At 34.8% G+C, this 26,283-nt stretch overlaps 1 protein-coding gene across 2 annotated transcripts; it reads right to left on the reverse strand.

Moving 5' to 3' along the window:
* Positions 1–3,232: 3,232 nt before the first annotated feature.
* On the reverse strand, positions 3,233–25,562 carry LOC123559032 (methyltransferase-like protein 27). 2 transcript variants are annotated; one of them, XM_045350852.2, is made up of 7 exons: positions 25,309–25,562; positions 16,762–16,861; positions 10,473–10,632; positions 9,683–9,811; positions 9,071–9,206; positions 8,121–8,213; positions 3,233–4,162 (listed from the first exon to the last, which is right to left on the reverse strand). In XM_045350852.2, the coding sequence occupies exons 2-7, from the start codon at positions 16,851–16,853 to the stop codon at positions 3,966–3,968; spliced, it is 807 nt and encodes a 268-aa protein (XP_045206787.2). In that variant the 5' UTR covers positions 16,854–16,861; positions 25,309–25,562; the 3' UTR covers positions 3,233–3,965. The 2 variants fall into 2 exon arrangements, with proteins under 2 accessions (XP_045206787.2, XP_045206788.2); XM_045350853.2 differs by lacking the exons at positions 16,762–16,861; positions 25,309–25,562 and adding an exon at positions 11,189–11,364.
* Between the last annotated feature and the right edge of the window lie 721 nt (positions 25,563–26,283).

The following is a 26,283-nucleotide window of genomic DNA, read 5'->3' on the forward strand; positions in this document are numbered from 1 at the left end:
TTATTATTACTTTTTTATTATAATTATTACTCACCCTTCTGATTATATATTTTTATAACTTTTACTGTGGAATTAAAAAAGTATTAAGATAAGATTTAGTAAAAAGTAATAAGATAAGATAAGATTTAGTAAAATCACACACTAATGTGAACTTTTCACATTAATAGTTTTCATGTAAAATGAAACTCTCAGTTCCCTTTCAAAGTAAATACATGCTAATAGCTACGTGCTAATGATACTGCAAGAAATAAATCATAAAATGTCGCGTAAAACGAACAGTTAGTAGTCTGTAAAAGGCCTAAGGCATGTGCTGTATATCAAAATGTTCATTAAATTTCCTAGTTTTTAAATCCATTTGCCATGCAAAATACTCATAAACAAGATGGCGTCCAAGATTGCCGCCAGCTATATCATTCGCTGAGTAAGATTTCGGGCACACCTGCGATCAACTCACGCACTTCTCATTAAAATTTAAATTAACAAATATTGATGTCGCTTCTTCGCATCGAGTTTTCGCATTTCTGCATCGCGTTATCGCGTCATCGCGTCTTCGTATCATATAATCGCACTGTCTCACTGAGGGTGCAGGGAATTTCCACAAATTTACGTTGACACCAGTGTAAGTAGAGCGAAAATATTACATATACTTAGCACTTCATCATGTGACATTTTCAGCCTGCCAATTCCGTTGTTTTTATGATAAAAACGAGTAAAATTTCAGTTTCTACTAAATGTTCAGGCAAAAGGCCTAAATTGCACTCCTAACGATACCTGTCCTGCTTTATCTGCAAATGACTGACCTATAACGTATGTATATTTTTTATGGAAAATAACAGTGGTAAGAAGTGTCACATAACCGTTTACTTTTTCGCAAATTTGAGCTGAATCTGGATAGCTGGATGGACAGCTTGGTATTTATTTTACTTGTGTTCTGTCACAGGGGTTTGCAGGTTTCTTTATTTGTACGTCATAAAATTTCATATACTAGTACTCTTTTTTGTGCTCCCAAAAAATTTGGGGGACACTTAAGAGTTTCCCTTGTCCGTCCGTCCGTCCTTCCGAGCTTAGGTTTGCATACTTAGGTGGCTATAGGAACAATATGTAATAGTACTTTTTCTTTGATGTCATTCATTCCGTAAGCTTTTATGTAGCTATTTTTCTAGTCTGTGGCTAAAGGAACAATAGAGAGAACAAAAGAGTAGCCACATAAATACCCATGTGTAGGAACGTCCGTTCGTCCGTCCGTCTAAATTTGTGTCGTTCCTATCTCAAAAAGTAGTTGACCTAGAGTCATCAAACCTCAAGGATTGTTATTCAACACGAGAAGCAGTGTACCAGGGGCTTTAATTTTGGATGTAACACAGTCTCGTCAGAGTTATGGTCCTTGGCTTAGTCAAAAATAGGCATAAGAAGGGTTTTAATTTGTGCCGCATGTATCACAAAACGTATTTGACCTAGTATTATACATGTATATACAGCATGTGAAGTTGTGCACCTGGCCCCAATTTCACGAAAAAACTTAAGTAATTATTTAGTTAAGTATGTTATTTTGAAATCGTGCTTTTGATTAAATTATTGTTATTTAATGTTTATTATTTCTATAACAATGTATCTATAGCTAAATTATACAATGGTAAGTGGTCTTTGTCTGCAGTACTTATTTCAGTCATGCAAATATGATATTTCTATTAAAGCACAATATAACAAACTTAAGTATTTGCTTAAGTATATTTCGTTTTTCTATATTTCGTTTGTAGTAAAATTCAGAATTGTTGTGTTTTAATCGATGAAATAGTCATATACTGTTCAGATAGAGATGAAAATTCAACATTGAAGACGCATAAAGGGCAAAAACAAGTATTTGAAATACTAGTAACAGACATAATTAAGCAATTACCTAAGTTTTTTCGTGAAATTGAGGCAAGGTGTTCTGCTTGGGATTTCACTCAACCAGATTGGAGTTATGGTCCTTGACTTAGTGAAAAATACACATAAAGTGCTTGTGTTGCATATATCTTTAAACAAATAACCTAGAGTCATTCGGAAATCATGTAGGAATATTATCCAGCATGTGGATTTGTGCAGCTGAGTTTTTTTTTTTTCACTTTGCAAGACCAGAGTTATGGCCCTTGACTTAGTCAAAAAATAAAAGTTTGTGCTGCATGGATGTCAAAAATGTAATTGACCTAGAGTCATAAAACATTACAGGATTGTTTTATAGTCTAAGAAAGTTTGCACTGGGTGTTCTCTCTGGGATTTTACTCAGCTAGGCCAGAGTTATGGTCCTTCATTTAGTGATAATTACACATAAAGTTCTTAAAAGTTTGTGTTGAATACATCTTAAACTAGAATGTGTCTGTATGACACAGGGTGTGCCCTAACTGGTACATTTGTCACAAATAAGGGGCAATAATTCAAATGTTTGCAGTCTTAACAGGATATAGCCTCAACAAACATTTTATAATAAGGATTCAATATTCTAGGCCATATCCTTTTTGAACTATGAGCATCACAAACAAAAAATCCACTATTTTGGCTATTTCAAGGGCCATAACTCTGTAAATAGCGCTTAAATCTCAAGAAGAATGCCAAGTGTGCAAGGTCACATCACGATAAAGACTCCTGCAAGGTTTCATGAACTTACATCAAATACTTTTTTGAGCTAGGCGCGTCATTAGATGAAAATGTGCATTTTTGACTAATTCAGAGGCAATAACTCTGGAAATAGGAACCAGAGCCAGACGTAAAATAGGAGGTTCGCAAGTTCATATCTTGATTAAGACTCGTGCAATGTTTCATTAATTCATATCAAATACTTTTTTAGCTAGGCGCGTCACAAAGTGGAAATGTGCATTTTTGACATATCTCTTGAAATAGGGGGCGGAGCTAAACGAAATATAGGAGGTGCACAAGTTTATATCTTGATAAAGACGCATGCAAGGTTTCATCAGTTTATGTCAAATACTTTTTGAGCTAGGCACGTCACAAACTTTTTTCGGACGGACGGACGGACGGACGGACAAGACTAAATCTGTATGTCCCCACCACTCATAGTGGGGGGCCAAAAATGTGTCATAAAACCATGTACAGTGATAGAAGTGGGGACACCTGTGTCCTATGGACACAAATCTTTAGTTAACTTCTTAGTTGCTCTTCAATTTGGAGGAAATAAAGATATTCTTGAAGAGCTTTAGAATCATAGGAAGTCATAAAACAAGATTTGATTACTGACTATATTATACCTTTATTTTATTATTTTCAATTTCGCGGTTTAAGCATATATTTTTGAACAGTTTATATAACAGTACTCGTTACTGAGTAAACAATAAAAGCAAACACAAATGTATTAAAACTCGTTATTTTGATTTTGGCATTCATAAAAAGCGCAACATTTACACTGCTAATAAATATTATATGTTTAATTTGTTTATTTTTGTCGGCCATACTTGCGGCCATCTTGATTTATTTATTGTTATGTTGTTGTTTTGTTGGGGTTTTTTTTTTGTCAGTTTAACAATAATAATTTGCAAGAAGTCTCAATGTGGTCTATATCTGTATAAACGCAAAAATAAACACATACAATCCTTATATTTTCTTTTACAATAGCTTGCTAGAACTATTTCAGCATTTGAATATGAGTTTCTAACATATACAAACTTGTACCATGTAGCACAGATTTACACAGAGCCAATATAAGTAAGAACAGCATAGCTTATGTGACAATTGATATGTATGTCAGACACATAAAAACAGTATGTACAAATATAGAATACAGCTCAGCTCATGACTTTGTTAGTAACGAACTGGATACTATTCAATGAAAAAGAACTTTCACGAATGCATTCTATCCTTGCAATCGACTGACTCATGTCCATTCACCCAACTGCCAAAGAAAGTCTGATTCGTTGAATCAAATGATCAGTAAAAAATTTATGTCACTCTTCCACATGAACTGTCCACACAATTTAGATAACACTCTTCTTCACTTTTATTTTAAAGACAACGCCATCTCTGTCAAAGGAATAGTTCGTCACCTCCCTGCGTTCGATCATTTCCATCTTGTTTTCGCGTTCAAGTTTGGCAAAGAAAGGTTCCAGTCTATCAACGTACTCTCCTACATACTTCAGATATTCCTTCCTCATCACGATCAAAATTAGTCCGCCTAGAAAAGACAAAAAGTACAGTGTAATCGGTCAGACTTAGGCTGACATTTTTTTGCATACCGGACAGGATGTTCCAGTGCTTTTGCCGTGCTGGAAAAAAACTCGCCTTAAAATTTAAAAAAAAAATGGAAACTCAACAGGTCGCTCAACACGACAAAAATGAAAATGTTGCAGGCTCGGCTCGATTGAGCCTGTTCATGAACGGTAGTGGAAATGCATGCTACTGTCCAAGCCCTCTAGCCCCGGTTTGGGCAGAACTCAACTATGATGATTCACGTGCTGTAGTTTATGAATGAATGCCTAAATCTATACGCTACTCTTAAAAGAAAAACATTTGGTTTATTTTATTTCTTCTAATATTTGAAGAATATGGTATGCAAGAAAAAGAATATATCTCTGGTAATAGGCGCGGATGGAAATATCCGGCTCCCGGGTAACTGTTTTGCAGTAAATCGGCAAAGCCTCGTTACCTCCTAAACAGTTCCCCTCAAGCCAGATATTTCGATCTGCACCTTAAACCAGTGAACGCTTCTTATAATATTACGATTTTATTTTCTATTATGTTAATACAATGACCGTCCCTTTGAACTGTTCTTTTCTGTTAAATAGGGTCTTGGAGCAGATCTATTTTGTAAACTTGCTACAAAAAGATCTGACTATATGTAGCTCATGTTTTATGTAAAATGGGTGCCGCAAACAAGTATCAACCGAAAACATCAATACAGACAGTCTTGCACTTATACGAAGACGCAAATTAAAAAACACAAATAAAATATTTCATGACCAGATATTACCATAAAACAAAATCTTGTCCTAGAACAAAACCAACAAAACACAACAATAAATTACATTCTCAATTATTACTGACATCACCGACGCAGTTAATTCAATATCAAATTACCTTTCCAATTACGTCTCTATAAAGGTTTCGATTATTGTAAGACGAATGGCATTATACTGACCTCCTAAATTTCTAAAATGGCCTTATCCATCAGTCAATTTGGGCAATACCATTTATTATTTAAAGGGGGTGTTCACTGAAAAATTACTGACTGAAGAGCGAACACTGCAGACCATGATCATGATCTGCACTGGTCGCAAAGCCGCCAGCAGGCTAAGGGTTAAAATTGCTTTTCCGTGTATAACGTAGTTTGGTGGAGCATTATCAATTAAGATAATGTTCACAGTGTTTATAACATAATATTATTTTCTATTTCATCTATACTGTCATTTTCTTTTCTGTGCTCTTGTCGATTTACAATTTTTAATTTAGGCAAACTATTTGATGGGTTTATCATATCATATTTTGACCTAACCTTCAGCTTTGCTACAACAGTATTAATAATTTCTTGAAGCACCTTTAAAACAATCGTTTGAGAGTTGTTTCAATTGTTTCAGTGAATGAATCTCCCCAATTATTCAGCAGCAAAGACGGAAGGCAGGTGTTCTATTAAATTGGTTAATTATTCATTGCTGCCAACTGACACTGGTTGTTCAGTTTCAGTGCTAATTTCATCAATATCTCTTTAACCCTGATCATGCTGGACACGACTGATTCTGCCTTTGCGACCAGTGCAGTTCATGATCAGCCTGCACGTCCGTGCACTCTGATCATGACATGCACTGTTCGCCATTCAGTCAGTGTCTTTTTAGTATGCACCCCTTTTAACAGTTAATGATACTGTCTAAATTGAAAGATGGGCAAGTTCATTATAGAAATTTAGCAGAGTAAGGGTTAATATCAATTACGTGTAACACAAAACTCTGTAAGAAATGTCACTGGATATTTTCAAGGAAACGTTGCAGTGTTGCACCTGCAGAACGTATTGAGTTCTCTAAAAAAAGTTCAAAAACACCTTATATATCACCAGCGCTACGTGCGATATTGCACATAAAGAAATTGTGATAGAATGATATAGTCGTTTTGCTGGGAAAAAACATGGTATCCACTGTGTTAGTTTATTTGTTTGTTTCTTCTGTGCTGTCTACATGTTATTGTCGTAGGATAAATGCTGAACAGAAATAAAACGTGAAATAAAATTGTTTGTTGCTTTTCTGTCTACATGTTATTATCGTAGGGTAAAAGATAAAAGGTAAAGTAGGCCCACAATAAAAGAAGCTGCAACGGAAAAAATATTGTAGACGGGTTGCTTCAAAAATCCAACAACAAGTACATTATAAATATATGCAAAATACAGAAAATGGGGGTTGGGTGGTAAGGGGTAGATAAAAGGGTCGGATGTTGGGGAAGGTGGAGCAAGGATGAATATTAAACAGGGAAAGCCACGTTCCTTAATAAACGTAGTATTCCTACAAAGTCGCAGACACGCATGTACAAAAGACACACACACATACAATTAACATACACAAAAAAAACAGACAAACAAGAAAAAACATCACTGTGGGGCACCGCCCATGACAAACACGCATAGATACATATACACACACACACACACACACACACATTAGCAGGAAAAAGCAACAGCCGGGCACCGCCCAAGGACGGCTGGCGGACAAAACCACGGTGGGCACAGTAACTTACTCATGGTAAAATCACTGTGGGGCACCGCCCATGAGTAACACGCACAGATACATATATGCACACACAGAAGCAGGAAAAAACAACAGTTGGGTACCGCCTAAGGACGGCCGGCGGACAATATTATGGTGGGCAAGACAACTCACTCATGGTAGGAGAGAGGAAGCAAATGCAAAGAAGCGTAAATGCAAGGGACAGGGATGGGATTGGGCGATGGGGGTAAAAGGGGGTAGTGAGGGGAAACCGGAAAGGAACGCAAACAATAAACTAGACAATCTACGCAATACAAGGTACGAGACGGACAGAAAACAAGTTGAAAATAGGGGCACCGCCTTGGAACGGTCAGTAACCTGTAGAGGAAACTAGGAGTTTAAACGCGTTTAGGGCATGCCAACCTCGCACTTACCCTATTTTCAACAAGTTACACAAAACAGTGTAAATAAAATCACTCCCCGCGCTGAGAAAGGCTCTAACAACAGTGACAAAATACAAGAACATAAAAATAGGGTCAATCTAAGGTATAAATATACCAATGTACTCAACAACTTGTCTGAAGTTAGAGCAACAAGAGCCTAACTTTTAAGAGCACGACTAAGCAGGCTGCAAGACGAAATTCCACTCCCTCCGTCTGTTTTTATAGGATTTGGGAGAAGAGTATCAAGGAATCTTACACTTAACTAGTCATCGCTCCATCAAACAGAAAAGCGTAGCGATTAACTGTAGAGGGGCCAATCACCAAACATGCACTGTGCTTAAGCATTTTCGCATTGTAGTCACGTCAACACAATTAAATCGTATGGCGACTTTTACAACTTTTGATGGTCAAGGAAGACTTACTGTGCTGCCCTGGCATTATTTCATTACGGGCGAGCACCTGGGTAGAACCGCGGCCTGACCTTTCGTAAGTCGGCTGCATTGCCTACTCACATGAAGAATTCTACCCCTAAAGCGAGATGTCGAACTAACATCGGTGAGGGGCAAGTGATTCCAAGTCAGCGACCTTAAAGCCCTGCTCCGCGGCTATTCAAATTATATTGTGTGTATGCAACCCATGATTACAATAGGTAACAGTTAACGGCCACGCGCCACACTTTAGCACGCAAAACCACAGGTATTTTATATAGATTTTTATATAAAATAGGCTCTAACAGGCGTCACTGTTCATAATCAGGATTTTCATGCTTTTTCAGTGATAATTTAAGGTTAAAAGGTAGGACTGGAGCAGGTCTTTAACCACTCGGTCACGGAGGCCCCGCGTACAGAAAGATGCTACACACTTACGAGTCTCATATTCATACCTTACATGAAAATAAAAAAGTAAAAAGAGGATCTGGCCAATCTTATGTTATGTTGCAGATGCGATAAAACGTTTTTTACAACAAAGCTTGTTTGATATATACAAATAAATATATACATACCTGGTTTCACTATACGTATCATCTCGAGTATTCCGGAACATGGTATGTGACTCTCTCCCATCCCTCCAGATACTACTAAACAATCGTATACATCTGAAACAAGTAAAATACATGACGCATGGCACCTAAAGTTCTGGATATTGAAGTTAGCTAATAAGCAACATCCATCTAATTTTAACCTCTCATGATCTTTTTTTTTCTATATATACTGTAAAATCACATATTTTCTATTGGTCAAAATTTCACGAATTTGAAATTTTGAATATGTTCGCGAGGTTTAATATTTTCGAAATTGTAAAAATGGCACCATACTTGAATAAGAATTATGCTAATGCTAGAATTAATTTTCGAGAGATGAAGGGCCTCGCGAATATAGCGAAATTAAACTCTCGCGAAAATTTCTGCTTTTACGGTGATTACGAAATGGAAAGTAAGAGTTAACTAAGGAATTAATTCCGCGCCGAGATAAATTCTAACAGAAGTGACAAAATAACCGATTGTTAAAAGCGAAACATATAAAAAAGGTCATACAGAGGCATCAGTACACCATTATAACTTGTCAATATCTTGTCTGAGAGCATCACAAAGTCCACACAAGAAATAGACTAAATAGCAACAAAAGGACAAAATCTTTGTTGTTCTTAAATTATGTTTGACGAGTGTCCCTTAATGAATGATCGCGGGAAGAAGTGGTCAAAGATAAGGGGAGCGGTGGTCTAGTGGATAAGGTGTCGGCCGCTCAGTCCAGGGGTCGTGGGTTCGAACCCCACTGGGGTCACGACCATGACTTCTCATATGACACAAGTACTGGTTTTTCCAGGAAGCGGACTCGAGAGTTCCAATAAGCTTGAAGCTTTCATCACAATCGAGCTAAAACAAATTAGTATAAACTAAAGATAAGTTAACTTCCAACTTCAGTTTTACAAGTTGTGATCAGGTTGAAAACTTACCTTCTTCTATTGGTAATGTTTTATCACAGCAGAATTCTTTGTACAGGTTTTTGTAGAGGCCTTTGTTTCTACACTGTTTCAACATCCCGTCAGAAGGATCAAGGCCATCGATAAGTTTAAAGCCATAAACAGCCAGCTGAAAGCGTAAACAAACACTGTATCTGCTTCAACTACATAAAGTAAAAGATACATAATGGAATTGGCGGGGTGGGGTCAGTGTTTAAAGATTTTCTCACGGTCGAGCTATTTATTTTCTAATTCCAAAAAGAAGCGCACCTAGCATTTATTATTGTCATGTATCAATTTAAACATACTTATTATTTGCCCTTGTAATATCGCATCATGTGCTAGATGTAAATTAACTGAACAGTTTGTGATTTTCTTCACATGATGAAATCAAAATACTATTAGACTATAAGTTGTTTCGATGAGCATTTCTGGGCTGCAATCCATTAGGATACCTAAACAAGATTTTTTTCTAGTTTAAAAATGGACAGGCCGATCTCACATCGCCTATTATACATTCAATCCAGCATTTTTTGTTTAGTAATACATATATTTATAATAACTTATGATTATAATAAAAATAATAATTTAGTAACAAAGTTTTACCTCGTCTCCGACACGACCAGTCCCACAGGCAATGTCTATAATCTTAATCTTATCTCTATTTTCAGGAAAACAATCAGCTACCTCGTCAGCTATGATTGTTGGTCCATTATATGTTCCCGAATTCAAATCCTGTAGAATATGAGGACAATTAATTATTTGTTATAGGTAATGAAATTATGTGGATTTCGAGACAGTGGCACGACTTTCCGCCCTTTTCCAGTTGTAACCGTGCATGACAGGTTTAAGTTATCGTATCACTCAGTTTGTCAGGGACATTAATCATCAAATCTTCCTAAATTTCTGTTATCCGTATGCGATAACGGAATTTCCTGACTTGAACAAAATGTGCGATACATTTACGTTGGAATAATATTGACAAGAATTTAAGAATAATTAAATACGGCTTCAGAATCGCACAAAAGTTGAAATATATATATATTTTTGTTAATATTTATTATTTCATTAATAGATGCAAACCTAAACTTGGTATGCAATTTAGACGAATTTGAAACTTTCTAACAAGTCCTCTTCTACTTGCTATAAATGGACTTTCTGACTAACAGGTTTTTGGGGACCCTTTTAAAAACAAAGCTCCAAAGCATAGAGTATAATTGTGAAAAGTTTGACACTTTCGTCCGGCTTGTCTATATTAGACCTAAAATCCAGGATTGATCACTTAACCATAAATACTTACAGCATCAAAATAGATTTTCAAATACGTTTCACATGTGTAACCAAGAAGTTACAAATAGAAAAGAATTATTATCAGTTTCAATATTATCTGACTTACCTCATCGTATTTCATATTTTCAGCCCAGTGTGAATAATAGTCTGCCACTTCCAGTGGTGACATGCCCTTTCTATGGGCCCTATAGTTTGCCATATATTTCGCCATGAATTCCCGGGTCTTTTTCTCTTCTACTTCATCTCTTTCGTCTCCAGATCTGTTACTGAAATACCATTGATATTGTTTTTGTCAGTGAAACAGACTGCATTTTATAGATTCAGTAGTTCCCATGAATACTTTTTCGGTTATTTCAAACTTACCATATCTTAAAGACGGCAAGACGATGGAATTAAATATACATGTTGTCGTTATCTGAAACAAATCAGTAAAATTATATATAGCACAAACGAGTTACCAATAGTCTAAGGGCTCAAATGGTAGGTCTTACTGGTCACCGCCTTACATATCAACATTTTACCGACACTGAAATATTTAGCAAATCTATTCAAAATTTTAGCTATTCATTTTAAACAGTTCTGCAAGTTAGATGTACATGGTGACTCATATTTATTTTCAGACATGCGTATACATATACAATCGTTATGTATAATGTGAATGATTGTCTGTTATTTACAAATACTTTAGTGAAATTTGCCTTTGTCTGTTACGGAATATCTTAATACTTTACATATTGGCAAGATCTAAAAAAAAACATCACGGGAGTTATTATGTTTTAATATGAAACGTTATTAGAACTTAAGTATGCAAGTTTTATTTACCTCATTTTTATCTGTCACATAGCATATAAGAAATCTTAACATCCATTTTAGATCCATGCCTTACATATGTTTCCAAGAAACTGGTTTTCATATTGAATGTCAGTCAGGTTAACATGTATATTCTGAACAGGTATCTCTAATCATACATCGTGTGTTTATATACAGCTGGTAAATGCATTCTATGCCTGGTAATTTAAGCCGCGTGTTGAGGTGGTTCTCCCAAGTCAAAACATCGCACGTTTGAAACCACATTAATATGTTATCTAGAATGGCTTTGCTTGATAGAGAGTCAGATAATGAAGGCCTCGTTTCAGAGTGGAGACGCACAGGAATTATATACTAGCATACAAGCATTGACCGATGGGTCATGAACAATCAGAGGATAAATAATAATATAATAACTTTTTGTTTATTTTCATTTTTAAAAAAAAAACGCCATAAAAATTGCCTAAAAATTATGCTGAAATCTATTCATTGGAGTGGTAATGAATAAACCGTGATGCTGCTTCTTGACGTCGTCATTGTTATGTTCTCCTAACCCGTTTTTTATTGTACGTAGAATATACAACACATGACATTCTTCGTTGTTTAACTTAACAAATCAATCCATGTTAGAAAATGGTAAAATTTATGATACAATTACTTTTACATTCATCCTGTTTATAGTTAAGCTGTTTGAAGTATTGCGTACACAAAAACATTTAACCAGAAAATGCATTCTATCATACTAGTTTACATGATAACAAATGTAGCATATCTAGAAAACAAAGTCTTTAATATCATTTGAAATGCTATAAATTGCAAATATAACGAAAAAAAAACACATAACAAATATGCTAACACAATTCGATTTGTTTTCCTGTTAATTAAACAACTGAAACCAATATTCGATAGATGAAGGGAAAACTGCCGTAACTATTTCTTTATTTAATACGTGTTACGACAGTTTCCCGTTCAGTCCTGGTATTACCCGTAATGACAATCGGCAATTTCCGTTCATTTACGTATACCCTGTATGCAATCTCAGCATTCTCCGCTTCACGGTGGCGATACCCTGGGTATGCAGGGGTGCAAGATGGCGGCGGAATCTCTCGATTCAGGTAACATTTTTCATTATAACTGTCTTAATACTTAACCAATTTTAACGAAATAAAGACGAGTGCCCGCTCATAAGAATACTACATCCTCGGCTATAAAGCTTGGGCTCCTGAGTTTCGTAGTTTTTGTGGAAAGTGCAACGGCGCATTCTTATGGAAAAAATGCAACTGCTATGTAGGGGGGCATTTTTATGAAAATGACTAAACCAACTATCCCCGTGTGTTTCGAAAAACGGCTTGTAGGGCGGAACCGAGTTTGACATGTTCCAAAGGTGTTGTAGAACTTTAGCAAGTGAAATCACCAGTTTTCAGCAATTCAGGGCGATTGAAAAGAAATGCTATGTGGGGGAGGTGTTTTCATTATGTTATGTGGGGGTGCTTTTGACATGTGGGGGTGACTGAACTGGCTGCTAGGCTGCTAGAGGCTCGCAGTGATATGATCATTTGATATATAAAGTATATTTAATATGGAAAGAAATTATCTCAGTGGAAAAAAACCTTTTCAAGAATTTTTCATTTTCAAGGTGGATGTGAATTTAACATATAAATGCCTTCTACGGACACATTTAGGTACATATCTCTGGAACAGACTGTCAACTCCGTCCGTTCAGATTCGTACTTGTATTTTGATAATATTCCCTGTGTTTTTATCCCCGTATCCGTTACATCAGGGACAATATTTTTGTTGCTCTCTCTCAGGCTCTGTCTCCAAACGTAAACATATCATATAAATAATTCATTTCTTAATTGATGTCTTTGAAACTCACATACTTTACTCATTGTCATATTACCTTTACATTGATATATAGACATGTTACAATGACCTTCAGGATAACTTTTTCACGGTAAGACACTTGGCAATTTTCCTATTTATCAAATTAATGCTAATGAATGATTCATTTCTTGATATATATATATATATATATATATATAATATATATATATATATATATATATATATATATATATATATATATATATATAAAATATATATATATATATATATATATTTGAAACTCACACATGCTTCTCCTCGCTTAAAAGTATGAACTCGGCATTCAAGATAACTTTTTCGAGGCCAAACACAAAATTTCTTAAGTTTTACCATTACTTTTTCATTTCTTTATGAAATCCTTCCATATTCACACATCCCATTCATTGTACAATGTACATGCCCATTACATTGGTAAATAAACATCTGACCTTGGTCTTCGTTTTGACACATTTACACGTCAAGCACATAGCTCTTTTTCCAGCTTCATATGGGGGCATTGTGCTTCAAAAACACATCTTGTTTTTTTTAGTTTTCTCGTATACTTATAGCCTACTCCATGCCCCACCTACCAAATATTTTTGTTTTGTTTTTGATGCTTCGAGTGCCGTGACAGCAATGTTTTTCTGATTAACTGTTTTAACTTTGAAAAAAAAACGAAGAAGAACGTGTTAGTAGAAATATATAGTGAAAGTCAAAATCGTAGCATGATATTTCAAACCGAATTGTTGTATATTTGAAATTTAGCCTGTGTATGTGAACGAGTTTGACCCATCAAAATTTTGTTCGAACGGCGGAAGATAGCGATATCGAATATGTTTAAAATCGTTATTTAGACAACTGGTTAACCACTTAGAACCATAGAATATTTTAAGTTTCAACTGTCATGCCTATATTTCAGTACAATACAATTTCTAATGCCACTTTTAATATTTTTTCAAATTTCTTTAAAAGAGTTTTTACGAATGTTACCACCGCTGTTCCTGGTTGTGGAGATGCAGCCGATCAACTGATATAAACCCGGTCGCAAAATTCGTAAAAAATCCAACAGCGGCAACGGAGATATAATATGTTTTTAGTAATATACGTCGGGGTAAGTCTTACTGAAACAGCATTTGTATTTCAAATTAAATTTTACTATCTCACATGACATTTGCACCGGTGGTAAACGAGATCGTGAAGCGTTTTCTTCATTAAATAAAGACAATCTTTGTCGTATAATAGCAATACTGAAACAGAATTGCATTAATTTGGAAATGTAAAGCGATTACAACTTTTGATATTATAGTATTGACTATGTAACATTACAATAAATGACTTACTATTGGTAATTTTGTAGTTTATTGACTTGCCTAAAGTAATATGTGTTTTCGTCCGTAGCCACAATGTGTTTAAAGGAAGACTACAATAAATCACTAGAATTTGTCAAATGATACCATCGCGTATATACGCCGCTTTTTTGTTGCATGGATTGTTCAGTTTACATTACAGCCAAGTTGGTTATAAAATCTGACAAAGGTTATGGGGAATTTAATTATTTCCGATTTTTAAACGCAAAAATCAAAGTAAAATGAAGGACATTGTCACACTTAAATACATCAAAGTGAACACATTGTCACAAGAATTGGTATTTGTGAATATGAGTCAAATGTGTGAAGTAATAAAAAACATTTCAGCAAACTAACTGTTTTTAGCGTTTAAACAGTAAGATTCAAATATCAGATGGACATCAAAATGACTATGTTCCGACTTTAAAAAGTAAAGGTGAAAAGTCAAATATAGGTAAAGGTCAAATATTAAAAAATATAATTGAACATCTTGTCAACAAGGTTGTTATTTGATTATTAGCCAAATTGGTAAAGTACTAATTTAGAACAAGTTATGGCCAAATTTGATATAATAGATCCAGGCCCCTTATGACACCTATAGCTTTATATCTAGGTGTCGTATGAAAATGTACTCTCCAAATGCCATAGAATCGTGATCAAGTTTCAAGTTTCTAGTGCCAACGATGTATGAGAAGAAACATGCAAAGACGAACGGACGGACATCATCACAATATATACTGACATATAATATGCCCTAACAGTTAAAAGTATTTTTCGCTGGCTTTATTTGTCCGTATTATTGCGTGTCTTTAGCAGCCAGTTAACTTGAGTCACCCCCACATGTCAAAATCACCCCCACATAACATTTCCTTTCAATCGCCCGGAATTGCTGAAAACTGGCGATTTCACTTGATAAAGTTCTACAGCAGCTTTGGAACATGTCAAGCCCGGTTCCGCCCTACAAGCCGTTTTTCGAAACACACGGGGATAGTTGGTTTAGTCATTTTCATAAAAATGCCCCCCTACATAGCAGTTGCATTTTTTCCATCAGAATGCGCCGTTGCACTTTTCACAAAAACAACAAAACTCAGGAGCCTAAGCTTTATAGCCGAGGGTGTAGTATTCTTATGAGCGGGCACTCGTCTTTAATTCGTTAAAATTGGTTAAGTATTAAGACAGTAATAATGAAAAATGTTACCTGAATCGAGAGCTTCCGCCGCCATTTTGCACCCCTGCATACCCAGGGTATCGCCACCGTGCGCTTGTTCTCAAAAATAAGTTTCTGTTATGACCGAAGGATGCCGAAATCGAACTGGTAGACTACGTAATCGCACGGAAACTGCCGACTTTCATTATACGGTCTATTACCTTAGTTATTACGTCATATCTTCAAACGGCTTGCAAATATTAGGCGGATGTCGACAAGAATGCAATCGAAATATTTTATCTCAAACAATGATTTTCACTGGAATACTTCGATCCAATCTGATCTCCAAACAATAAATGATTCAATTCAAAGACAAAATCATTGTCTGGGGTATATCATTCATAAGATTAAGAACAGTATTTAAAATGCTCTGAATTACCCAGTACTCTGTTTGCGAATTTAAGAATTTTTCCGCGATAAAAATCACAACTTAATGGCGGAAAACATGAAATTATTCAATCATTTGTTTAAGGGTTATTCGACTTACTGCTCGTCTATAATGCATCAGTGTTTTAATTTTCCTCCAGAAGATTGAAGGAAATAGTTTGAATTTTACAATTCAACTTTCCAATAGGTCGACAGCATCCATCCTTAGTTTGCAAATTTAGGTATTGATTCTGAGGCCAGCAAAATAATAGCAGACTCTGTTAGGAGTCTACCCATGATATTTAATGAAAACATAAATCGCGAAACTTGATATTTTAACTGAAAAAAAAAGCTCTGTCCGCCATTATCACCTTACTAGCTACATGTCCATAAATAGCTAATTTACATACATATCAGCCTCTTTCAAAGGAACTTGTGCAAAAGAGGAAAAACTTTGGTAACCCCTACATGTTGCAAACAGACTGGGCCCGATCGAGATCAATTTGTTGACCAGTCAGCAAGCTACTCCCACCATGATTATAACAACTTTAATAGAAATATCTTGCTTTTTGTGTGTTTTTTTTTTTTGCAATCCATTCCAAACAAAGATGTAATTAAAGGTTTTAGATTTAACGCAATTTTATTTATTTACCAGTTATAAATCCTCACTTTTTAATCGGACTATATTTGGCGGCCCAGCTGTTGCTATATTAAGAAATACTCAGTACGAAATAATCATAATTCAGGGTACTCAAAGCTGCTCAGTTAACATTGACGTAAATGTTCAGGAACTTTATACTTACACTTTGTAATATGCACTGTTGTAACAAAACCAATGGGTTTTGGTTTTCTTCTTGGGAGTGGAGTCCATCTTCGTCATGTTATACATCAACATCTGGATATCTGATACAGAAAAAAAAACACAGTTTAAAAGAACAGACATATTCTGGTCTGAATGTTCCATTGTAACTGTTTAACCTTTAGCCTGCTGGCGGCAAGTGATTCTGCCTTTGCTACCAGTGCGGACCAAGATGAACCTGCACACCCGTCCGTGCAGGCTGATCATGGTCTGCACTATTCGCTATTCAGTCAATTAATTTTCAGTGAACGCCTCTTCGAATGATAAATACTGCCCAAATTGAATGATAGACCAGTCTATTTTTTAAATTTAGCAGGGTAAAGCTTGAGATATTTTTTTTAGAAATTCAGACATGAATTTAATGAAAAAGGTTCAAAAATATTGCCAGTGACTACATACATATACTACAGCTATCAGAACAAAAAGATTGTTACGTCAAGTTAGCTAACGAGCATTTGTTTAGGTGTACGTGTATTGGTCATCACGTTATGTTACGTTACGTTACGTTAGCGGTTACCTTATGTTTGATTAGGTTTTCCTGTCCCTCATTTTTTTAAATTTAAATGGGAAGTACTTAAGTTTGCCCTTGTCAGTGTGTCTGTCCGTCCATCCGTCAGGCATACGATGTCCGTCCGTCCTTCCGAATTTGTGCCGTGCCTAAACCTAGAGTCATAAAACATCATAGGATTGTTACTCAGTATGTGAAAATGTGCTCCTGGGAATTTATAGAGCATTTACTCCAACCCCTTAAATATATGAGGAGTTTATTGGTAACATATGTCCTTACAGTAAGTGGAGACACCAGTGACCAATTGTCGAAAATCTAGTTGAAACTGATACGTTTTGGAAAGAGCGGTTTGATTGGAATTAAGACAATTTAACGTAGTTGAAATCGTTAATGTCTGCATGTGGTTTGTAAACAACAGATCGGCTGATTTGGCATTATACGTTTCAAAAGTGCAATACAAACACGATTTTACTTATACAGGATGACCGACATAGGCACCTGACATGCTTTGAGGTGATTTTTTTCTTCTCTTAAAACTGAATATAAAGTGATAATCACTGTAGACTATAAGGTCTCGTTCTAACCCATGCCCTTGATGCCGTAGGAGGTGATCAGGTGTACGATATAAAGTAGTATGGTTCAAACAAATTTTAGTGGAATGGAGGTTGCCTTCGTACAGTTACTACAGTGCAAACACTTTGTCATCGGGTGTAAATCTGAATAATTTATAACACGTTTTCACATATAGAACAATCACAGCACTATAGTTCCAAGAGAGTGGGACAAATGTAGACAAATGTGATCGTAACATTTAGTTTGCCAACCAACACAGTTTTATTAAGTCGAAAAATGTAGCTGTTCCACCTATTTATTATCCGGATATTGCGCAATTCCTAGGCTTTACAGTCTCTATGAGGGAAATAACAGAAAGGTTTGGCAAAGTAGAAATTCCCCGGGTATAAACATACATCAAGATATGCAGGCTGGCGGCAAATGCTGGAGGAAATATGCATTACCCGGCCCTTTCTGATTTTGTTTACCCAAAATACATTTGTCTGCCATATTGTGATAAAATCGAAATAAGATAGAACAATAGCTCTTACTATAAAGTCAAAACTTTCTCTCAATGGCTCCAAAGTGTCGGCTTAGTTATTTGTCGTATTGGCTTGTTGGCGCGTTGCCAAATTTAATGGCAAAAATCAGCCACCATAGCTACATATGCAGCTTATTTGAGTAAACAAAGAATAAAATGTAGTAACAAGGACCTTTAGCGAAATAAACATTAGTATCTCAATGCAGAGTTATTAAAAGGGTTTGTTGGTCTTAAAGTTTTCAGGAAATAACGGAATCTACATCATTGTGATAAATTCAACTTTCACTGGCAAATTCAATAAGAATTTCAAGACTTTTACCATATGCTGTTATAACGAATGAAGGAGGGAATGAAACGCCAGAATGTGAAGTTTCCTTTTCAACCTTTTTAACAATGAGGCCTTGTCCTTTGGTGTATACAAAACATCATAACTTCTTAAGTTAAAATAAGAGCACCACCTGCGAAGGCCATATGCAAGAAAAGAGTTATAGTTCATGGCCTTTTTACTCGCCCATTGCTGACAAAATGTGTATGAAGTTTGAAGCTATTATTTGAGAAAAGTGAACCCGAACACAAATAACCAAGAAATATCAGATCAAAGTTTGTTTGTTTGTTTGTTTGTTTTGGGTTTAACGCCGTTTTTCAACAGTATTTCAGTCATGTAACGGCGGGCAGTTAACCTAACCAGTGTTCCTGGATTCTGTACCAGTACAAACCTGTTCTCCGCAAGTAACTGCCAACTTCCCCACATGAATCAGAGGTGGAGGACTAATGATTTCAGACACAATGTCGTTTATCAAATAGTCAGAACGGGGCATATGCCTGATGAAATGCAGGAGAGAGTTATGGTTCTTGACCTTCTTATTAATCTAATGAATATCAAACAAGTACAAACCTTCAAAACTATATGAAAAGTGAAACTCAACAAAATTTCTAACCTAGAAATGCTACTTTTCTTAGTTAATAAAGGGCCAAAATTCTGACAAAATACGAATCAAAATTATAGATCTTGGCCTACATTACTCATCTAATGATGATAAATAAGGTTGCAAAGTTGCTCCTACAGTATTCAAGTAAAGAAAACCTAAAGAAAAGAGAACATTTAAGCAAGAATTTCCAATTTTCTAAATATAGAAAGGGCCTTGTTCTGAAATAATGCACGTGAGAGTTATGGCACTTGACCTACTTACTTGCCTAATGATGATAATCAAAAGCAAAGTTTCAAAGATATAGCTCTTATAGATTTTGAGAAGAAAACAGAATGGACACAAAGAAAAATCCTCGCCAACGCTGACGCCGACGATCAAAGTGACGACAAAAGCTCCTATAGACTGTTTCCATAATGAAGCAATAAAAGTAACCGAGTGACAAAACTGGAAATATACCATATATGTACTCACTGAATGACTTGCAGGACAATTCACGAGGTTTGAAGAATCGAATGTCAATAATGATAGGCCATTCAATAAGTAATTTATTAAAACTCGCCCGAAATAAATTTTCTTATTCATTTTCTTTAAGTGTTTACTTTTAAGTTTTTACTTTTTCACAGCATCTGGTATTGAACTAATACTGGTCAATAGCACAAACTATCCAACGGCAATTTATATAAGATGTCATGTAATAAAAAGCGTTATTTCGTTGCAAAACGCATATCTGTAATTATACCAACAGGATTGTCGAATAAATAAAAATACAAATTTAATCTCCGCAAACATCTCACGTAATCGATGGGTCGTAAAATCTTTCTCGTTTCATGAATTCCAGGAAGAGAAGAAAGTGCATCTCAAAGTTCCATAGATCAGGAGTAGTTCATTATTATATAAGGGGGCAACGCAATAAAAAGCATTATTCCATAGCAAAATGCACATTTATAATTATGCAAATGCATTCTGGAATAATTAAAATCTCAATGGTTAACCACACGTAATCGATACTCATAAAATCTTACTCCGTTTCATTCCAGGAAGAGAAGAAAGTGCATCTCAATGGTCCATTCCATTATTATAAGGGGCCATGCAATAAAAAGCATTATTCGATAGCAAAATGCGCATTTGTAATTATACCAAAAGCATTCTGGAATAATTAAAATGGCACTGCGATCTCCACAACTATCTCAATGGCTAACCAAATACAATCGATGACAGACATTTCTTTGTCATAAATTGTTACTAGTTTCATGAATTCCAGGAAGAGAAGAAAGTGCATCTCAATGGTCCATATATCCGGAGTATTTCATTAAAGCGTTGGCAATGATTTCATTCCCGCGGTCTTCAGTAAAATGACTAGTAAATCAAAGACATTTTTCACAACATACGTGACAGTTCGAAAACACGTTCCGTTATATGATCAAAAACATAAAAGAATGGTACTGTGTAACACCTGAGAAAATATTATTTTGTCGCAACAATGGCAAAAGCAGCAGTTATAAGATTATTACACAGGGATTTGACAACCAGTTGCTGACTTTGTATCTGACAAGTATAAGATTGGTGCCGGGGGAGGGTGGGGGGAAGAGCTATCTCATGCATTGTAAAACGGGTTCAGCAAAACTTTAAAATGTTGGTTGAACTGTTTAAAACGCTTTATACGTGATGGCTGAAATAACACGGGGGTGTTGATCTACATACAACTGAATCCGTCTTAGCGGTCACCTCTATTAAGCAGACACTTGCCTTAATTCAGCAGCCAGTCAGCTTCTTTCTCAGATTGACAAATTCATTTTTAACCAGTCCTAAGCAGCCACCTGCCGTTAACAGCCAGATTGTGTTGCTCCCTTGCCTGGCTGCTTAACACAGGTTTGACTGTATATAAGTATGAAACATGCGTATTGTATATTGTGCTATTATTTGAAATTTAATTTTTCTTTCAATCTATACAAGAAAGTATGCGAAAAATTCTCGTTCATACAACGAATGTTGAAATTGATACAGTGATGTGTCTATTGTTAAAATTCCATTACTTTAGTTTTAGTTGGGGTTTTGTTTGGGTGTATAAGCGAAACTCTGCAAACCGTACTAAATATTAGAATTCTAAAAACACAATGTATGTTAGACCAGTCAAAACATATATTTGGGCCGTTCCCTGAGAAAACCTGTATAAGTGACATGATATAACTATTGTATAATAAATAGTTTAAAATACTGGAATGCAGAAATTAGAAATCGTTAGTATATGTATAAATTGTTATTCAATTATCTAAGGCATATAAAAGTCTACCACGGCATATTTTACAAGTTTCAAGTTTCAAGTTTATTGGCATAATCAGCAAAACACAATTTGCCTTTGGCCATTTACAAATAATAAACAAGAAATATGGCAAAGACAATAAGCACAGCAACATATTACAAATAGAAAATATACAGTTCAGTTTAAGAAACAGTCATAATTTCCAGAGTGCTATTACGAATTTCAAAAGCTTCTTTAATAAAACGACACAAGTTATACAATGTTTTTTTATTTGTAGACGACATTAAAGTATTAAATTTATTAATCGTTGGCCATGATATGTGAGTCAGGTATTTTAAATAACAAATAAATATTGTTTTTGTTGTTATGGCAATCAATATTCCAAACCACCCATCCACCATGAGAATATATAGCGGTGTATAGATAAATGACCCATAATAAAACCAAATATACATAATTCAATTATATTTCAGTAAATAATTTTAACCTCTTTCTAAATATTTAAATGTATGATGTGTAGTTAGTGATACTCATAATTTGTCGCATAAATGGCATGAAAAATACACGCCATGCACTTCGACGTCATACTGCTTTCATAACGTCACGTCTCTAAATGTCTTCGGTGTCTTACTTAAAAGCATTGTAAGCGTTAAAATAGTGAATATAAGTTCTTAAACTTTTCAGATGTGAAAGGTAAAATAATGTTCTTCACAAATATTTCTTTTATCTAAATTTTGATTTTTTCTTTTGGTCAATAATACAGGGTTTGTCATGGAATGGCCAATTTATTTTCTACAGATGGCGTTTAGGATCACTTTCAGATCGTATTTATTTAAAATATTTCAAGATGTCATATTCTGTTATCATCTTGTTTCTTGGAGCCGATAATTATTTTATACATTATTCGTTCAGAAAAGAAAAAGAACGTTTACCGTCATGTTATTTATTTATTTGGGTTTTACGGCGCACCAACACAGTATAGGTTATATGGCGCCAAACAGGACTACAAATTTTGGTTCCACATCTCATTTACATCGAAATAAAAACATGAGGTATGGAATCAAAATTTGCATACCTGCTGGAATCACAGAGTTACAACAAAACCAAATGTTAAGACCCTATTAGTCGCTGCTTACGATCATGCAAGGGTAAGGCAGTGGTTCCAATTATTTTCATACATAGATCGTCCCAGAACCACATGGGGCCTTTACCATCATGTTTTACATGTTATTGTGTACTGATATTATGCTTTATCCCCATATTGTATATTTACATTGTACTTGGATCATAATAAATTGTTCTGCGAGAAGCTGCTTCTGACATATGCTTTTCTGTTGTTGTTGTTGTTGTTAAATCGAGCGTCTGCTAAAGTTAACTAGTAGTAATTTATTTATAATTTTTTCAGGTGATTCATTAACTGTATATTTACAGTCGCATAAAGCAGTGATGGACAATTTTAATGTCATCCCGTGCTTATGTTGACGTCATTTCAAATGTTTTATTCATTAAAAAGACGTCCGCTCTTTGGGTCGATATACAATACACAACAGTACAATTGATTCAGGATTGTTCGTTTTCTTCCAGTATATATTTAGACATGAAGACAATTTTGTAAAGCATTTCCTTTGTTCACTTTACATGAATACAGTCAGGTTATAAAAATACTGGTTTATTGATAGATATTGATAGATATGAAAAAAAATGAGATAATTTTGCTTCAGTTGCAAAATGCGTATGATTCAAGATTTTTCTAACAAATTTAAATGCCCCAGAAACCACCATTTTCTTATTTTAATGGTGGTCGATCGAGACCATCAGTTAAAAAAATAAACAAAATATTATTTAGATCCATAGATAAAATAGCCTCCTGTTTGATTGTTTTTAGTTACATCTTATAAGATTCTTCCATTGGTATAGTAGGTGCATGTGGGAATATCTTGCTAGATGGTAACTGTTTAGGCGGTAACGAGGCTCTGCCGAGTTAACGTATAAACAGTTATCCGAGAGCCGGATATTTCCGTCTGCACCTATAGCCAGTGATAGTATCTTTTTTCTTTCATGCCATATTCAACAAACAATAATAAAATAGAATCAAACGAATGCCTTTCTTTATAGCACTTTTTTCTTATAGTGGCGTATTCAAACAACGCGTTGAAAATTAACGTCCGTAAACAGGAAAGACGGGCAAATAACGAATTCCGGTTTTGTTTTATCATTTGCAGCATAACGTTATATATTTTTCATAAATTATTTTTTCAATCGAGAAATATACTACAAGGAATAGAGAGGAACCATCGAGGTATTTGAATTTTATCTCTTTTCATGTAATAAGAAATCAAGAGTCATTTTACACCACGGGATGTAGGGTGGAGTTTTCCAGCACCAGTGAAATCACCGGCAACCCCAGTCTGGTATGCCAGAAAACTGACTCTTAATGATTTGTTGCCATTTAAGTCGGCGAGATAAACACGATTTGTCTGTTTTTATTCATGTCTGTAAACTAACTGGTGTCTAAAATCCATTTTTTAACACATCGTAAATCCGTTTATCTGGTTTCGTTTTATGTCACTATTATTTTTAGATATATGTGTCTTACTTTGTTTTTTTAATAAAAAAAAAACTTTAAACACGCTCGAACGTTTGTACACAGTACAATAATATAATAATCAGAAGAAGAAGAAGACGAAGAACAAGAAGAAGAAACTATTATTAATAAATAATCTTGTAAAAAGCCAATTAATAGTTGATGGCAAATTTTGTCGCTGACTATTCTGAACAAAACAGCGTACCTACACTTTTCTCTTTTGCCAATATCCTTTGAAATTAGAGATGCGTTAAGATCAACCTTTTGTTAATAACATATCATAATTTCAAAGATATTGAGTTACGCATATGTATAATTTATTCATTTTACTTATACATTCTGTCTTTTAGTAAGTCACAAAAATACACATAGAAAACTGATAAATACCATTTATAAGAATACAGAGGAGCAAACATTGACTTTTTTTACTAGAAAATGTTTGGATATCATACAAATATAAACAGGGTATGTTATTTTGTTATTGATATCGTTTTCTTCGCTTATATCGTTTATTGCTAGTTTGTAAATTCTATATATTTAATGCATTTCAGTTCGACTTTTCAAAAATGGATTAAATAAATTTATATGATGTCATTGTTTCATTGAAATTTTGAAATGTTATCAGCGACATATTGTTCCAAGTGTACGCTGAATTTCAAAAATGTACCTCAGTCAATTTTTTTAAAGAAATTGGCAAAATAACAAGTGGTTTGTTAGCTGTATTGCTCAGTATATTAGTATATTAAACGTACCTTTCTCTTAAATTGTTACAAAGTTATAGAATTACATTGTCAGTTCAATATAAAACTATGTATTTGATATCAATTCTGAGACGTTGACTTTACTCAATGGGGTATATATTTTAAGTCATATACGATTTTCAATGTATCTAACACAATTTAGAACGTATCAAAATATTTTGAAAAGCATATATGGAAAACAATTTCATGTTACTCCTTAAATATCTGCGTTGCCTTTAATATAGTATATATACTACGTATATATAGCTATTAAAGAACGTTGATACATGTCAGCAAAAAAAGACTTAAAAGTTTATAAATACACAAGATCTGTTCACAATATCAAAAAATAAATGCACATGTAAAACAACACTTACCTGGTTTCCAATGTAGAGATTTTGAACTAGAAATTGCAAACTGCTCACAATTTCTTATTAAAAAGCTGTCAGTCCTCTCATAATTATTAATCGTTTCTTTCACGTATCAAAATTAGCATCTGCGAAATCTAAGAATTAACTGTCAATTTTGCCCATTGCGATAATTGTTTTTCTCCCTTTCAGAATAGTCGATGGAATGGTCGCAAGTATTTTGCGCGCAGCTGAGACACGCGAAAATGCAATTAAAAAGATGAGCATTTACGATGCGGCGCTTAGACAACATACAATATTCATTGAACATGTTTACATGCGCCACAACTTTACTGTAATAGAATACCTTACTGTAACACAAGTTTAGAAGGGAAAGCTCTTATCTTTAATATATATATTGTTAGATGAATTATATATTTTGCTAGCATTTTAACTCTACATAAAAATGTCGATGATACATACTATTTAGAATTTAACAACATTTCAATACAGAAAAATTACGGCAGTGCATTAGTGCCAGGTATATGTTATCAATTAGATCCTTAGTTGAAATTTTGAGATACTAAATCGAAATTTCGAGTTACTTGGTCGAAGTTTCGAGATAGGCTAGACGAAAATTCGAAATAGGTAAATCAAGTTTCTAACACGAAATTTCGAGTAAATAAGTCGCAATTTCGAGTTGTGTAAGTGGAAATTTGAGTTACTAAATTAGTATATTGCCTTTCTTTCGCCAAAATTTGAACGTCTGTCCGTCTGTGAAAAGGAACTTCTCATTTACCCTTAGAGAGTGACATTGAACAGTGGACTCCTCTATCAATTTAACATATTGATATATTGTTCCCTGCATATCGGGACTTGAACATATTCTACCATACATAAATGTATACCCTACTCTAGTGTGGGATACAGTATACAGAGGGTTATTTAGAGAGTTACTTCAGATAAGACTTTTTACAGTATCCAGGATATATCTACATTTATATG

Source organism: Mercenaria mercenaria, chromosome 5, assembly GCF_021730395.1.
Source record: "Mercenaria mercenaria strain notata chromosome 5, MADL_Memer_1, whole genome shotgun sequence".
In the NCBI taxonomy this organism is placed as follows: Eukaryota; Metazoa; Mollusca; class Bivalvia; order Venerida; family Veneridae; genus Mercenaria; species Mercenaria mercenaria.